This window comes from Pongo abelii, chromosome 5 (assembly GCF_028885655.2).
Source record: "Pongo abelii isolate AG06213 chromosome 5, NHGRI_mPonAbe1-v2.0_pri, whole genome shotgun sequence".
Taxonomy (NCBI): Eukaryota; Metazoa; Chordata; class Mammalia; order Primates; family Hominidae; genus Pongo; species Pongo abelii.
In genome coordinates, this window is record NC_071990.2 from 53242189 (window position 1) to 53259021 (window position 16833).

General features: G+C 40.3%; 1 protein-coding gene across 1 annotated transcript; it reads right to left on the minus strand.

Annotated features, from left to right (window-relative positions):
* Positions 1-494: 494 nt before the first annotated feature.
* Positions 495-16012, minus strand: LOC100449495 (glutathione S-transferase A1-like). Its single transcript, XM_054557642.2, has 6 exons — positions 15964-16012; positions 13079-13206; positions 5428-5432; positions 4356-4497; positions 1507-1638; positions 495-638 (listed from the first exon to the last, which is right to left on the minus strand). Exons 2-6 carry the CDS (start codon positions 13193-13195, stop codon positions 495-497), a joined length of 540 nt encoding a protein of 179 aa, XP_054413617.2. The 5' UTR covers positions 13196-13206; positions 15964-16012.
* Between the last annotated feature and the right edge of the window lie 821 nt (positions 16013-16833).

The following is a 16833-nucleotide window of genomic DNA, read 5'->3' on the forward strand; positions in this document are numbered from 1 at the left end:
ATCCATAGCAGGCAGAATGGTTGTTTGAAAATGCATAAGAAAAAGTGTTTTCATCAGAAATAAAACGGATGTCAAGGAAGAAAAAGAAAATTTCATTTTGCCATTCCCCAGAATAATAACTCTTTTCTTGTGCAGAATATCAGAAGTAAATTTCTATACCTGACTTTTTGATAGGCCATGTGACAAATGCTGCCGGACAATTCTTGAAAAAGTCAAACAAACCACACAGTCTACATTTTACTTTTTTAGTAAATTTTTAATTCCAAGAAAATTTATGGGGAGTTTGGAAATCTGATTTCATATCAGATACTAATGAAAAGAAATCAATTTTAACTAAATCTGGTCATAGGCGTTTTACTATGTAATTAGCATATAATTTTTAAAAAGTTTATTAACTTCACAATAGCCACAACCAACATTTAGATAAAGCAATTTATTGTTGCAAAACTTTAGAATATTGGTATTGCATGTTCTTGGCATCCATGCCTGCTTTATTAAACCTTGAAAATCTTCGTTGCTTCTTCTAAACCTTTTGCATCTGTGGGAAGCTTCCTCAGGCTGCCAGGCTGCAAAAACTTCCTCACTGTGGGGAGTTTGCTGATTCTGAGTTTCAGGGCCCACAATGCACAAAGCACAGCCTTAGAGTGAAGCCAAGGGCTGACACCACCATTAACACAACCCAGGGAATCTGCGCCCCTCCTACACAAAGACCAACTGAGTTCCCTCTATCAGCACCAGTAGGGAGGCAGAAAGAGACACTAATTGAGAAATGAAGATAAGAGGAAGAACATGCAGCTCACTAGCATTTTCCCAAACAATGTCTTTAAGACTTTATTCAGTTCAGTCTTCCTACCCTCTTTCTTACACATGAATCTTGTAGATTCATGGCTCTTGTAGAAGATGAGAAAGAACAATGTGCCTGTGAGATATCAGCACAGATCAGTCTCTAAGCAGAAGAAGTGAAGATATGAGAAAATTGAGTTAGAAATGAAAATAGAAAGTGTTAAAGACAAACCAAGGGGCCACTTTTTCCCATAGAGAAATATAGCTTTGGGGGGCAGCGTGTTGGGAGAGCTGTGCACAAGGAACTCAATTATCTGACAGCAGGAGCCAGAGCATAAGGAAGGAACCAGATGGAAAGGGCCCTGCTCAGACACACTTGGTGTGGGAAGATAAGGGCATATTGAGATAAAGGGCATCACAGAGAACTCAGGAACAGAAACCACAGTGAAATAGAAGGATGAGGAGAGATGCTGGGCCCTGGGTCCTTGGCATTATAAAAAGTGAAATATTCTTGGGGTAGCATGCACATCAAATTTCCTTGGCATAACAAGAAGGCATTTCCATGCCTCGGGATCAGGACTTGGAAGCTCATTTTGGAGACTTGGGGGGTCCTGAAGACCTGGAGAAGGCTGAGGTCAGAATGTGGCCAGTCCAAGGGCCCAGATACTAGGTCCCAAGATGGGCGATGAGGAGCTGCCTCTTGAGGACTGGGAAATGGGTCACCTTCAGCAGAGGGAAGTTGGAGATGAGGCTGGAGTCAAGCTCTTCCATGTGGTAGAGAAGTTCGACCAGGTGAATGTCAGCCTGGCTCAGCTTGTTGCCAAAGAGGTAGTCTTGTTCATGGCTCTTCAACACCTGGAGAATCGGAGGAATCGGATCAGGAACACATGTGCAGTGAGGCTGGGGCCTCTGCTTCTCCCTGAGTTTGTCCAGCCTGACTCTCCCTCTCCCACCTCTGCTTCCTTACTGGGCAGGTGCAAAGATCCAGACCTTTCTCCATGTTACCTGATTCAATGAGAGAGTAAAAACTGTGGCTCTGCTCACTCCTTGTTTGGAGCCCAGGGTCCCATTTTCTCCTCTCATTCCACATCACTGTGGCATCCACAGCACCCACCCAGCTTGCATCTTCCACATGGGCCAGGGGCTTATCCCCTGCTGCAGCATATTCTGTCTGCCCCAGGCCCTACAGTGTGCAGCCCTGATGTTCAGTGGCTCTACACACCCTCTCTCTCCAGTCTCTCTTGGGCAGTGACTCCACCTTCATAACAGCAATCTTCTCCCAGGAGTAGACTCTTTCAGAATCCTCATTTCTCCTCATCTGCTCTCCTCATTTCTTGCTCTGGGATCTGAAATAAGTCTGGGTGAACTTTAATTCATCCTCTTTCTTGCAATGGTGGTTCTTACTGCTTTGACTGTGTTATAATCTGCTTGCCACTGTGTCCCGGGGTGAACTGCAAAGATGTCTGCAACTTACTTTGAAATGCAAAAATAATTAATAATAGTAATAATAATATGTTTGAGTGAGGCAAACAGGGGTGGAGTGACTGACTTGTGATAAAGCAAAGATAAAAGGTTAACTTTGCTCTTTAGATCCTTGGTGTATATATGTTCATAAAACATTTCTTTGGACTACACTAGATCTATACATTTGTAATAATAAAATTTTTGAGTGGTACATAATATTTATTAAAATATCTCAGCCCATTGACATCATAACTAATAAAAAGAGAAAACACATGGCAACATTGATTTAAGATAATATTTTGGCAAATACATTTTCACACTATGTATACATACAAATGTATGGATAATTACTTGGTACACAAACAAAACAACTTCAATGTTATATTGTAATATACATTGTTCAAATGCACATATCAAGGGGTATTTGGTAGAACTGGTAGAATTCTTATTCATAGTCTATTTTTATACCATGCCTTGAGAGTCAGGTGCTCCATTAACATCAAGGAAAGCTTTTTGGAAGTGAAGGTCAATGCCCCCAAAATACACAGGCACTATTTTATTTTTCTGTTGCCTTGTGTTATGGACTGAATGTTTATGTTTCCCAAAAATTCAAATGTTGAGATCCTGACCCCCAAATCTGTAGAAGAGATCCCTAATAATATATTCTTTCAAGCCATTAGTAGGTGGGGGTTTCAGGAGTTGATCAAGTCATGAGGGTGGAGCTCTCATGAATGACATTAGTCCCCTTATAAAAGGGATCTTAGAGAACTCCCTTGGCATGTTTGCCATGTGAGGACACAGCCAGAGATTGGCTGTCTATGCACCAAGGAACAGGTGCTCCCCAGATGTGAAATCTGGTGGCACATTGATCTTGTACTTCCCAGCCTGCAGAGCTGTGAGATAGAAACATCTGTTCTTTAAGCTACCCAGTCTATGGTATTTTGTTATTGCAGCCAAACTGCTAAGAAACCCTTTAAACTGTTAGTGCCTTTATTGACTAAACAGCTTCTATCATGACCTTTACAACAGTCAGTCAAATACACCAGCATTTGGTCAATAACTGCCAGCTTCCCTAATTTTTGCCTCTATTTTCAATTTGTGACCAACCACAGAAAGCAAAATACAGATCTCTGACTAATCCCATAGAAATCCACGCTTCTAGTTAGCCAGCTTACAGCATCCCTAGGCCAGCAACCTGCAATCAGGACATAACTTTTTCTACCATGAATCTCTCAGACTTTCCTGCCTACCTCTGAATCTCTGACAAATGCAAGTGATGGTGGCTGACTTCCTTTCTATAGCAAGCTCTGTATAAACACCTTTTGCTTATTCTCATTTGGATTGTCTTCACTTCCACAGTTTTTTCGGAGGTTCCAACAAGACATGGTCTATGTTGCCCATTTCCACGGACCCCAGCCATCAACCAGGTGCAGTATCCACAAAGGCTCCTTGTGCCTTGTGGCAAGCCCACACCTGGGTGGAACTCTTTTCTCTTTGCATTGAGCTCTTTTACTTTATTCTCAGGTTGGTCCTTGGTTTTGGTATTGGTTCTCATCTGCTTAGCATCCTTTGTAGAATCAGGACTTTCTTTTCATTTCTTTTGTAGTCTTTTTTGTTACTGTTTTTTGTCATGTGATCTAAAGGTGTTGTCATAAAAGAAGCAGCATAAGAGCAGAAGCCCAGAAGCCTGTTTTTCAAGATAGCGTCACAGTACATTAAGTTTGAGGTTCTCACTGGACCTCTTTCCATTTGTCAAACTTTGCTGTGGGTCACCTCTAAAACCGAATGAAGTTCTTCTCTGTTGTTTTTTGGTTCTTGTTGTTCTGCAAACTTGGCAGTGATCCAGACAGAAACATCACAGTTTCCACTTGGGACAGAGTATTGACTATGACTTTAGATTTAATTTATCCTTGTTAGGTGATAATCCATATAACTGACTGAATAATTCTCTATTGTAGTTTTGAGGCTTAAATCATATAGCCACTAAAAAGCTGAAGAAATGCCTAGCACGAGATCTGGGGAAGGGGCATGGAGCTTCCATGCCTTCCCTGGACAGGCCACCCTCCAAGAAGCTCCGTGTGTTCAGCTATCCAGAAGCTCCCAGGTACAGTTTCAAAGACAGGAAAATAATGGCTTGTTGTTCCCTCTTTGATCAGGGCAAGCTTTGCATCTTTTTCCTCAGGTGGATGCAATGAGTAATGAAGAAGCTTTTCACTCAAACCTGCCGTACGTTCTATATACAAATCGACCCTGTAAGACAAAAATAACCAAACTGCTAAGTGCCTTCTGCCTTAGATTTTTATGGTTTAAACACTTGAGACAATGGAGCATTAGGTGATAGGAAAGTAATTCAGCTCCATTGGGTGCCTTTTATATGATTTTTATATATATATTTATATTTTTATAAAATATATTTTTATAAATTAGGCTATGATTTTTATAAATATATTTACATTTATTTCTCAGAACACTCTACTGTGGTAGATTTATATCTAAAATGTTTGTTATACACATGACCAAATACAGGTACAAGAAACATTGGTGACCTGTCCAGCGTCCCAGTCATGACAGAAATTAGTGGAATCACTGCAAGTAACCACTGATGCTACAAATAGGGTTTGCTCACTCTGCTGTGGTTTGTTCTATACATAAGCTTAGTGTGATTCGTATGGCTAAAGACCTGCCATTTACATAATCCCAAGGCAGCCTCCCCAGCACAGTCATCTCGAATGTGTCCGTTTTCCTCTCTCATCATACTACACATCCCAGGCTCACTTTTATGCCCAATATTAGAAGTTCTTAAAAAAGAAAAAATTAAAATAAATAAATGAAAAACTAGGAAATAAGGTATGTCTTTAAAAGATATCCCTAAAAAATATATTGTTTCAAGCAAGCTAGTAATTTTCAAAAAAAAAAGGGAGTTCTCTCAATTGTTTTCCATAAAACATTGTTCCATTACATTCTCTACATGATATTGGCCAATTCTAGTCATGATTGTGTTTCAAGACCTCACCTAATATTCCCATAGTAACATGGGAAAATTGTTTACATGGTAAAATTGTTAAACATGGTAAAATTATTCATATAGTTAAAGCCAGTGCATACCATAGGACATCTTCTTTCTTCTCATTTCAAACTGTGTTTCCTACAAAACTTTTGTTTGTTTGTTTGTTTTGAGACAGAGCCTCTTTCTGTCACCAGGCCAGAGTGCAGTGGCGCGATCTCCTCTCACTGCAACTTCCACCTCCCAGATTCAAGCGATTCTCCTACCTCAGCCTCCCGAGTAGCTGGGATTACAGACACCTGCCACTACGCCCGGCTAATTTTTGTATTTTGAGTAGAGATGGGGTTTCGCCATGTTGGCCAGGCAGGTCTTGAACTCCTGACCTCAGGTGATCTGCCTGCTTCGGCCTCCCAATGTGCTGGGATTACAAGCATGAGCCACTGTACCTGGCGAATACTTTTAAAATAACAGCTGTATTGACAAGTATTCACATACCATAATTGCCACCCCTTTATAGAAGATTATTCAGTAATTTGTAGTACATTTACAGAATTCTGCAAATACTATCACTGTCTAATTCCAGAACATTTTTATCACCTGGGAAAGCAGTAGCACATACTTTGGCAGCCATTCCCCATTGCCCCCTTTCTCCATACCCTGTCAACAACTGATTTTCTTTCTGGACTCAAATGGTCTGGATGGTTCATACAAAAGAATTCATGTCGCATGTGGCCTTTGGTGTCTGGTTTCTTTTACAGCACATGTTTTCAAGGCTCATCCATGTTGGAGCATGCATCAGTACTTCATCCCCTTTTTTAAAAAAATTTATTATTATTATAATACTTTAAGTTTTAGGGTACATGTGCACAACGTGCATGTTTGTTACATATGTATACATGTGCCATGTTGATGTGCTGCACCCATTACCTCATCATTTAGCATTAGGTATATCTCCTAATGCTGTCCCTCTACCATCCCCCCACCCCATAACAGGCCCCAGTGTGTGATGCTCCCCTTCCTGTATCCATGTGTTCTCATTGTTCAATTCCCACCTATGAGTGAGAACATGCGGTGTTTGGTTTTTTGTCCTTGTGATGGTTTGCTGAGAATGATAGTTTCCAGCTTCATCCATGTCCCTACAAAGGAAATGAACTCATCATTTTTTGTGGCTGCATAGTATTCCATGGTGTATATGTGCCACATGTTCTTAATCCAGCTTATCATTGTTGGACATTTGGGTTGGTTCCAAGTCTTTGCTATTGTGAATAGTGCTGCAATAAACATACGTGTGCATGTGTCTTTATAGTAGCATGATTTATAATCCTTTGGGTATATACCCAGTAATGGGATGGCTGGGTCAAATGATATTTCTAGTTCTAGATCCCTGAGGAATCACCACACTGACTTCCACAATGGTTGAACTAGTTTACAGTCCCACCAGCAGTGTAAAAGTGTTCCTATTTCTCCACATCCTCTCCAGCACCTGTTGTTTCCTGACTTTTTAATGATCACCATTCTAACTGGTGTGAGATGGTATCTCATTGTGGTTTTGATTTGCATTTCTCTGACGGTCAGTGATGATGAGCATTTTTTCATGTGTTTTTTTTTTGGCTGCATAAATGTCTTCTTTTGAGAAGTGTCTGTTCATATCCCTCATCCACTTTTTGATGGGGTTGTTTGTTTTTTTCTTGTAAATTTGTTGGAGTTCATTGTAGATTCTGGATATTACCCCTTTGTCAGATGAGTAGGTTGCAAAAATTTTCTCCCATTCTGTAGGTTGCCTGCTCACTCTGGTGGTAGTTTGTTTTGCTGTGCAGAAGCTCTTTAGTTTAATTAGATCTCTTTTGTCAATTTTGGCTTTTGTTGCCATTGCTTTTGGTGTTTTAGACATGAAGTCCTTGCCCATGCCTATGTCCTGAATGGTATTGCCTAGGTTTTCTTCTAGAGTTTTTATGGTTTTAGGTCTAACATGTAAGCCTTTAATCCATCTTGAATTAATTTTTGTATAAGGTGTAAGGAAAGGATCCAGATTCAGCTTTCTACATATGGCTAGCCAGTTTCCCCAGCACCATTTATTAAATAGGGAATCTTTCCCCATTGCTTGTTTTTGTCAGGTTTGTCAAAGATCAGATAGTTGTAGATATGCAGCATTATTTCTGAGGGCTCTGTTCTATTCCATTCATCTATATCTCTGTTTTGGTACCAGTACCATGCTGTTTTGGTTACTGTAGCCTTGTAGTATAGTTTGAAGACAGGTGGCGTGATGCCTCCAGCTTTGTTCATTTGGCTTAGATTTGACTTGGCAATGCAGGCTCTTTTTTGGTGCCATAGGAACTTTAAAGTAGTTTTTTCCAATTCTGTGAAGAAAGTCATTGGTAGCTTGATGGGGATGGCATTGAATCTATAAATTACCTTGGGCAGTATGGCCATTTTCACGATATAGATTTTTCCTACACATGAGCATGGAATGTTCTTCCATTTGTTTGTATCCTCTTTTACTTTATTGAGCAGTGGTTTGTAGTTCTCTTTGAAGAGGTCCTTCACCTCTCTTGTAAGTTAGATTCCTAGGTATTTTATTCTCTTTGAAGCAATTGTGAATGGGAGTTCACTCATGGTTTGGCTCTCTGTCTGTTATTGGTGTATAAGAATGCTTGTGATTTTGGCACATTGATTTTGTATCCTGAGACTTTGCTGAAGTTGCTTATCAGCTTAAGGAGATTTTGGGCTGAGACAATGGGGTTTTCTAGATATACAATCATGTCATCTGCAAACAGGGACAATTTGACTTCATCTTTTCCTAACTGAATGCCCTTTATTTCCTTCTCCTGCCTGATTGCCCTGGCCAGAACTTCCAACACTATGTTGAATAGGAGTGATAAGAGAGGGCATCCCTGTCTTGTGCCAGTTTTCAAAGGGAATGCGTCCAGTTTTTGTCCATTCAATACGATATTGGCTGTGGGTTTTGTCATAGATAGCTCTTATTATTTTGAGATACATCCCATCAATACCTAATTTATTGAGAGTTTTTAGCATGAAGTGTTGTTGAATTTTGTCAAAGGCCTTTTCTGCATCTATTGAGATAATCATGTGGTTTTTGTCTTTGGTTCTGTTTTTATGCTGGATTACACTGATTGATTTCTGTATGTTGAACCAGCCTTGCATCCCAGGGATGAAGCCCACTTGATCATGGTGGATAAGCTTTTTGATGTGCTGCTGGATTTGGTTTGCCAGTATTTTACTGAGGATTTTTGCATCAATATTCATCAAGGATATTAGTCTAAAATTCTCTTTTTTTGTTGTGTCTCTGCCAGGCTTTGGTATCAGGATGATGCTGGCCTCATAAAATGAGTTAGGGAGGATTCCCTCTTTTTCTATTGATTGGAATAGTTTCAGAAGGAATGGTAGCAGTTCCTCCTTGTACCTCTGGTAGAATTCAGCTGTGAATCCATCTGGTCCTGGACTTTTTTTTGTTGGTAACCTATTAATTATTGCCTCAATTTCAGAGCCTGTTATTGGCCTATTCAGAGATTCAACTTCTTCCTGGTTTAGTCTTGGGAGAGTGTATGTGTCAAGGAATATATCCATTTCTTCTAGATTTTCTAGTTTATTTGCATAGAGGTGTTTATAGTATTCTCTGATGGTAGGTTGTATTTCTGTGGGATCGGTGGTGATATCCCCTTTATCATTTTTTATTGCATCTATTTGATTCTTCTCTCTTTTCTTCTTTATTAGTCTTGCTAGCAGTCTATCAATTTTGTCGATCCTTTCAAAAAACCAGCTCCTGGATTCATTGATTTTTTGAAGGGTTTTTTGTGTCTCTATTTCCTTCAGTTCTGCTCTGATCTTAGTTATTTCTTGCCTTCTGCTAGCTTTGGAATGTGTTTGCTCTTGCTTCTCTAGTTCTTTTAATTGTGATAATAGGGTGTCAATTTTAGATCTTTCCTGCTTTCTCTTGTAGGCATTTAGTGCTATAAATTTCCCTGTACACACTTCTTTGAATGTGTCCCAGAGATTCTGCTATGTTGTGTCTTTGTTCTCATTGGTTTCAAAGAACATCTTTATTTCTGCCTTCATTTTTTTATGTACCCAGTAGTCTTTGAGGAGCAGGTTGTTCAGTTTCCATGTAGTTGAGTGGTTTTGAGTGAGTTTCTTAATCCTGAGTTCTAGTTTGATTGCACTGTGGTCTGAGAGACAGTTTGTTATAATTTCTGTTCTTTTACATTTGCTGAGGAATTCTTTACTTCCAACTATGTAGTCAATTTTGGAATAGGTGTGGTGTGGTGCTGAAAAGAATGTATATTCTGTTGATTTGGGGTGGAGAGTTCTGTAGATGCCTATTAGGTCCACTTGGTGCAGAGCTGAGTTCAATTCCTGGATATCCTTGTTAACTTCCTGTCTCAATGATCTGTCTAATGTTGACAGTGGGGTGATAAAGTCTCCCATTATTATTGTATGGGAGTCTAAGTCTCTTTGTAGGTCACTAAAGAATTGCTTTATGAATCTGGGTGCTCCTGTATTGGGTGCATATATATTTAGGATAGTTAGTTCTTCTTGTTGAATTGATCCCTTTACCATTATGTAATGCCCTTCTTTGTCTCTTTTGATCTTTGTTGGTTTAAAGTCTGTTTTATCAGAGACTAGGATTGCAACCCCTGCCTTTTTTTTGTTTTCCATTTGCTTGGTGGATCTTCCTCCATCCCTTTATTTTGAGCCTATGTGTGTCTCTGCACCCGAGATGGGTTTCCTGAATACAGCACACTGATGGATCTTGACTCTTTATCCAATTTGCCAGTCTGTGTCTTTTAATTGGAGCATTTAGCCCATTTACGTTTATGGTTAATATTGTTATGTGTGAATTTGATCCTGTCTTTATGATGTTAGCTGGTTATTTTGCTCGTTAGTTGATGCAGTTTCTTCCTAGCCTTGATGGTCTTCACGATTTGGCATGTTTCTGCAGTGGCTGGTACTGGTTGTTCCTTTCCATGTTTAGTGCTTCCTTCAGGAGCTCTTGTAGGGCAGGCCTGGTGGTGACAAAACCTCTCAGCACTTGCTTGTCTGTGAAGGATTTTATTTCTCCTTCACTTATGAAGCTTAGTTTGGCTGGATATGAAATTCTGGGTTGAAAATCATTTTCTTTAAGAATGTTGAATATTGGCCCCCACTCTTTTCTGGCTGTAGAGTTTCTGCCGAGACATCAGCAGTTAGTCTGATGGGCTTCCCTTTGTGGGTAACCTGACCTTTCTCTCTGGCTGCCCTTAACATTTTTTCCTTCGTTTCAACTTTGGTGAATCTGACAATTATGTGTCTTGGAGGTGCTCTTCTTGAGGAGTATCTTTGTGTTGTTCTCTGCATTTCCTAAATTTGAATGTTGGCCTGCCTTGCTAGATTGGGGAAGTTCTCCTGGATAATATCCTGCAGAGTGTTTTCCAACTTGGTTCCATTCTCCCCGTGACTTTCAGGTACACCAATCAGATGTAGATTTGGTCTTTTCACATAGTCCCATATTTCTTAGAGGCTTTGTACATTTCTTTTTATTCCTTTTTCTCTAAACTTCTCTTCTCACTTCATTTCATTCATTTCATCTTCCATCGCTGATACCCTTTCTTCCAGTTGATTGCATTGGCTACTGAGGCTTGTGGTTTAGTCACATAGTTCTCGTGCCATGGTTTTCAGCTCCATCAGGTACTTTAAGAACTTCTCTGCATTGGTTATTTTAGTTAGCCATTCATCTAATTTTTTTCAAGGTTTTTAACTTCTTTGCCATTGGTTCAAATTTCCTCCTTTAGCTCAGAGTAATTTGATCTTCTGAAGCCTTTTTCTCTCAACTCATCAAAGTTATTCTCCATCCAGCTTTGTTCTGTTGCTGGTGGGGAGGTGCATTCCTTTGGAGGTGGAGAGGTGCTCTGATTTTTAGAGTTTCTGGTTTTTCTGTACTGTTTTTTCCCCAACTTTTTGGTTTTATCTACCTTTGGTCTTTGATGATTGTGACATACAGATGGGTTTTTGGTATGGATGTCCTTTCCGTTTGTTAGTTTTCCTTCTAACAGTCAGGACCCTCAGATGCAAGTCTGTTGGAGTTTGCTGGAGGTCCACTCCAGACCCTGTTTGCCTGAGTATCAGCAGCGGTGGCTGCTGAACAGCAGTTATTGGTGAACCGTAAATGCTGCTGCCTGATCATTCCTCTGGAAGTTTTGTCTCAGACGAGTACCTGGATCTGTGAGGTGTCAGACCACCCCTACTGGGGGGTGCCTCCCAGTTAGGCTACTCGGGGGTCAGGGACCCACTTGAGAAGGCAGTCTGACTGTTTTCAGATCTCAAGCTGCATGCTGGGAGAACCACTACTCTCTTCAAAGCTGTCAGACAGGGACATTTAAGTCTGCAAAGGTTACTCTTCCTTTTGTTTGTCTGTGCCCTGCCCCCAGAGGTGGAGCCTACGGAGGCAGGCAGGCCTCCTTGAGCTGTGGTGGGCGCCACCCAGTTCTAGCTTGGGTTGCTTTGTTTACCTACTCAATCCTGGGCAATGGTGGGCGCCCCTCCCCCAGCCTTGCTGCCACCTTGCAGTTTGATCTCAGACTGCTGTGCTAGCAATGAGTGAGGTTCTGTGGGTGTAGGACCCTCTGAGCCAGATGCAGGATAAAATCTCCTAGTGTGCTGTTTGTTAAGCCCATTGGAAAAGTTCAGTATTAGGGTGGGAGTGACCCGATTTTCCAGGTGCTGTCTGTCACTGCTTTCTTTGACTAGGAAAGGGAATTCCCTGACCCCTTGCACTTCCCGGGTGAGGTGATGCCTCTCCCTGCTTTGGCTTATGCATGGTGCACTGCACCCACTGTCCTGCACCCACTGTCTGGCACTCCCCAGTGAGATGAACCTGGTACCTCATTTGGAAATGCAGAAATCACCTGTCTTCTGCACTGCTCATGCTGGGAGCTGTAGACTGGAGCTGTTCCTATTCAGCCATCTTGGCTCCACCCCTTCATCCCTTTTCATAGCCCAAGAATATTCCATTGTCTCCTATAGCGCATCTTGTTCCTCCATTCATCCATGGGTGGACATTTGGGTTGTTTCCACCTTTTGCATATCATGAATAATTCTCCTATGAACGTTTCTGTGCATGGATTAGTAAGGATGTGTTTTCCTTTCTCCTGGATGTAGACCTGGTAGTGGAATTGCTAGGTCATTGGTAACTCTATGTTGGACTTTTCAAGGAACTGCTCACAAGGGAGAAGACCCCTCCTCCCAGCTTTGCTGATGCAAAATCAGTCTGGCTGCTTAGGTCTGTATCAAATGTTTCACTTTAGGTAAGCCTAGTATCTTGGGCATCAGCTTCTCAAACCTTAGTCAAGTTGACCAGTTCATATAATTGGCTGGAAACTTAGGTTCCTGGTCATCATTCTTGGAATTACTGGAACCTGAGATTCAGCTCCTTTGCAGCATTCTCTCCCCAGGCCTTCATCTATAGACTCTCAAGCATTCTATGCCTTGTCCTAAGCTGTTGGCTGGAGTCCGGCCTCTGAAGTCCTGAGCACCTGGAATCATGATTCCCCATCCTCCTGAGTTCATGGTTCATCAGCGTTTGGAAACCTCTGTCAGGGTGCTAGATCCATAGGCTGCATTGTCTTCTAGAATCACATTCGCCTGAACCCTCCCCATATTTACTCTTTTCTTATCTCCATGGGACTCTGCAATACTGGACACCAGCATATAGGCCCAAGGCCCAGCCTGCTGCTAGTTATGATGCTCCTTCCGCAGTCCTGCCCATTCACAGAAGGACCTAAATCACTCTGTGTTCTGTGTTGATTGAAGAACAGAAAATATACTATATGGGGCTCTCTCCTTCATGTCTTTCCCACAGAGGTTGTATTTGCTGGCAATGTAGTTGAGAATGGCTCTGGTCAGCACCAGCTTCATCCTGTCAATCTCAACCATTGGCATTTGCTGGAACATAAAACTCTCATCTTTAGAAAATAGAAAAAAAAAGGCAGAGTGAAATTTCTATGAATCCCACACTTTCAGGATGAAAAAGTGTTTGTGGAAATGACTACATGTATAAAATGAAAAAAAATTACCTGGAAACTGTTCAAATGAAATAGGAATTTGTTTTTAGCTTCTGGAAGTGCTTTTTTTTCATTTACAAATGTTTATTAAATGTCAGTAATTTTTACAAAGCAAATATTAACAACAAGAGGCAAATGTTTTGCAAAATATGTAGAAAAGTAAAAAGCTGTAATGAACTAGCAACTCATTTTATAAAATCAAACCATTCTCTCCAATTTTAGACCTCCTTTAGAAATAATTTATTGCCCATCCTGAACTAAAGCACTGACAAAAAAATGTACAATTATCAGATAATGTGCTGAGTTCCTGGAAAGTTATAAAAAGATACATGTAAAAAAAAAAAAAAACCCTAAACCACAAATATTTTATAGAGCTAATACAAATCATGTTTTGTTAGGTACAGTATCTATGGGGTTATTACAAAATATACTTTTTTATAAGGCTTCTTGTGCTAAATTAGCTCCCACCAGAGTAGTATAGAAAAGCCATTTCAAACGTTTTGTGATTCTGCCTTCAAGTAAGAGGTAAATGGCATAGTTTGTTGCACTGTTGCATATACTTTGCAAGAATTATTCTCTACCCCTTTCTTTCCTAGTGCCATCAAATAGGCATGATTAAGGACAAATTTATCACTTACTATGGCAAGAAATATTATAAACAAATCAAATATTATAAACAAACCAAACATTATAAAACAAACCAAAGTCACATACCAAGTGAGTAGTACATGACTTTCAGTGATATTCACCGACTGAAACATTCATGCATAGTGAGTTCCAGCATACTCTGATCCATCTGTAAACTTTCATCAACAGCAGATTTGTATAGGTCACAAAACTCTCCTTATCAAGACATAAAATATTGACATATCATTCATGCTTTCAAAACAATGATCCATATAAGCTCTTGCATTTGAAACCAGGTGGTTAGACCTGAATGCTGCAAAAGTGAACATAATTTAAATGCTAACTATACATTCAAGTACAGACATGAGTGCTGATGGTAGTAACACTGTACTTCAAATAATGTTGTTAATCACCTACCAGCCTAAGGCTAGTATCTACTTGATGGAACTTGAAAAAGCTACAAAGTCCAACTTGTTTAAAATGTTCAGACTTAGACTTATACTTCAAGCTCTAGTATACATTTATTAAGCCCCAACCTTGTACCATAAAAAAATGGGCATCTGCTATATTTGGGACGTGCAGACACACCCACACCCACCCACAATCTCTCCCTCCTCCTGTTCACTAGACTGAAAAGCCACCCTGTATCCTATCATTAAAAAAAAACAAAACTGTGCTTTTAGTCAAGCAGCACAACACAAGGATGGATCATCTGTGATTAACAGAAGCGAACACCTTAAAATGATGGGGGAGAGACAAATTAACCAGGTACTAAGTCAGATTTCCAAGTGAAAAAGACATGAACAAAACTTCTGGTCTTAATTCCTCAAATAAAACTAAAATAAATAAAATGGTAACAGAGTGACTTTCTCTAAATTTTTTAGGGAGTTTGTTACAAACCTTTGGGCTTTACAGGCACGATTTCATGGATTCAAACAAGAAATTAACACTGATATTTAGCCTTCTCATGACACACACGAAAATATCATCGCTACAAATTGCAATGGAGGGAATCTTGTTTCAAATGGCTTAGTTTGGGGTTTTGTCTAAATGCATCATTACATAATGAAAGCACCAACTAGAGGGTTTCTCAAATAGTGATTTGAATTTTAGGACATAACAGTATAACATGGTACCTTTATTCTTCATATAAAAATAAGGCATAATTGGATGTGTAATAATGCTGAAAATACATTTTATCAAAAGCATAAATACAAGTATTTGGGTACACATTGATCCTGTTATTTCATTTATGTTTTTATCCCCCCATCCAGCTACAAAATAGGTCACTTGTATTGTCTGTGTTGATTTATCTTCATGATATCTTAGGAAGAAGTTGGGAGAGACTGCAACAGGCCACCAGCCAGATACCATTTAACATGGGAATTTCTCAAAGTAAGTCTCATGCTGTTGAAGACATTAAATACAGTTCTGAGAGAAGTTTCCATGTAGGCTCTTTGTGTGCTCTTCAATACCCCCATTAGACAGTGTGTGCAGGGCAGGCTCTGTGTCTCTTACCCCATGGCTGCTACCCTGAATCATGTCCCTCTTCACCCTCTGACCTGCACATCCAACCAATTCAACACTGTCTCGTTATCTAAGTGTACAACATTGAAAAAATATCACCTTGTCAAACTTATAAGAGAAACAAATTCAAAATGGACCTATTTCAACTCCTTTTGTCTAAAATCTGTCCTTGCATGTCCTTGAATGGGGTGGGCTATATGGGATCCTGAGCTGATGACCACAGCTCACTCATGGTGCCAAAAGCAGGAAAGCAAGAAAAGGGCATCTGCAGGGTGCTACAGATGGTTCTCCAGCAAATACAAAGAGAAGTCTGGCCCTTTTTAGCCTGGAAAGAGTTGCCAGACCTGGTCTAAGAGCCCACCCTTTCCATTTTATTGATTTTCTCCCTCTCCACCATCACCAACTACAACCTTACATACACAAAGCATTGCCTGGCTGTTCAAACCTCCCTGTGTACCTTCTACTAGATACCTTCCTTAGAGGCACTTAGAGGATTGATCTTACCATTTCTTAACTTTTCCAAATCTTTTGCAGATTCCAGAAATTTCTCTTCAAACTGGAAGCAGAAACAGTAAATGGGCTCTTGTTAATTCATTCCATAGCATTGTAGACCTTTAACCTTGAATGGCTTCTGTCTGGTACATAATTTGGAAAATATAACACTTCGGGGCTTGGCAGAGCACACAGAGGAGGCTGGTGGTGGCCATTTTGAAATTTACACTAGATCATCAAGAAAAGGGCATGGATCACAGCACATAGTCGCTCAATCTTCTAGTTCACTTTACTTCCACCTTGATCGCTCCCATGTCCATGATTAGGTCATGATTTGACAGGGGATGTCACTGGAGTTAAGGGATCAGGCAGTTCTTCTAATTATGATGTTGTCATATCTTAGGAAAGCATATGTCTTTGAGTGAGATCAGACCACAACCTTTGGGTCCCCAGCATGGGCATGCCATCGGCCAATGGCCACCAAAGATTCTGCCACCAAGGGCCCTCTGCTATAATTTACATCAGCTCAGTTTGTAGGAGCCCTGCTAAGGGTGAAATAGGTCATAGCTGTTGCACAGTTATAACTCTTGCAATTATAATTTCCCCTCCTGGAGTACATGGGACACAATAGAACAGAATTCTTAATTTTAGGAAGGAATGAAAATCCCCACAGTAACATTATTTTTAATGAAAATCTCTGGCATGTGACATGGCTGTGTGGGTTTAATATCCTGTCATGTCCTGGCTTCTTGACTTTGGACACATTATGGACTCCCTCTGTGTCTTAGTATCCTAACCTATGAAGTGGGTATACCTATGGTACCTATGTTATAGGTTGTATGAAGATTAAATTACAAAGTTATGCAAAGCACTCAGAAAAGT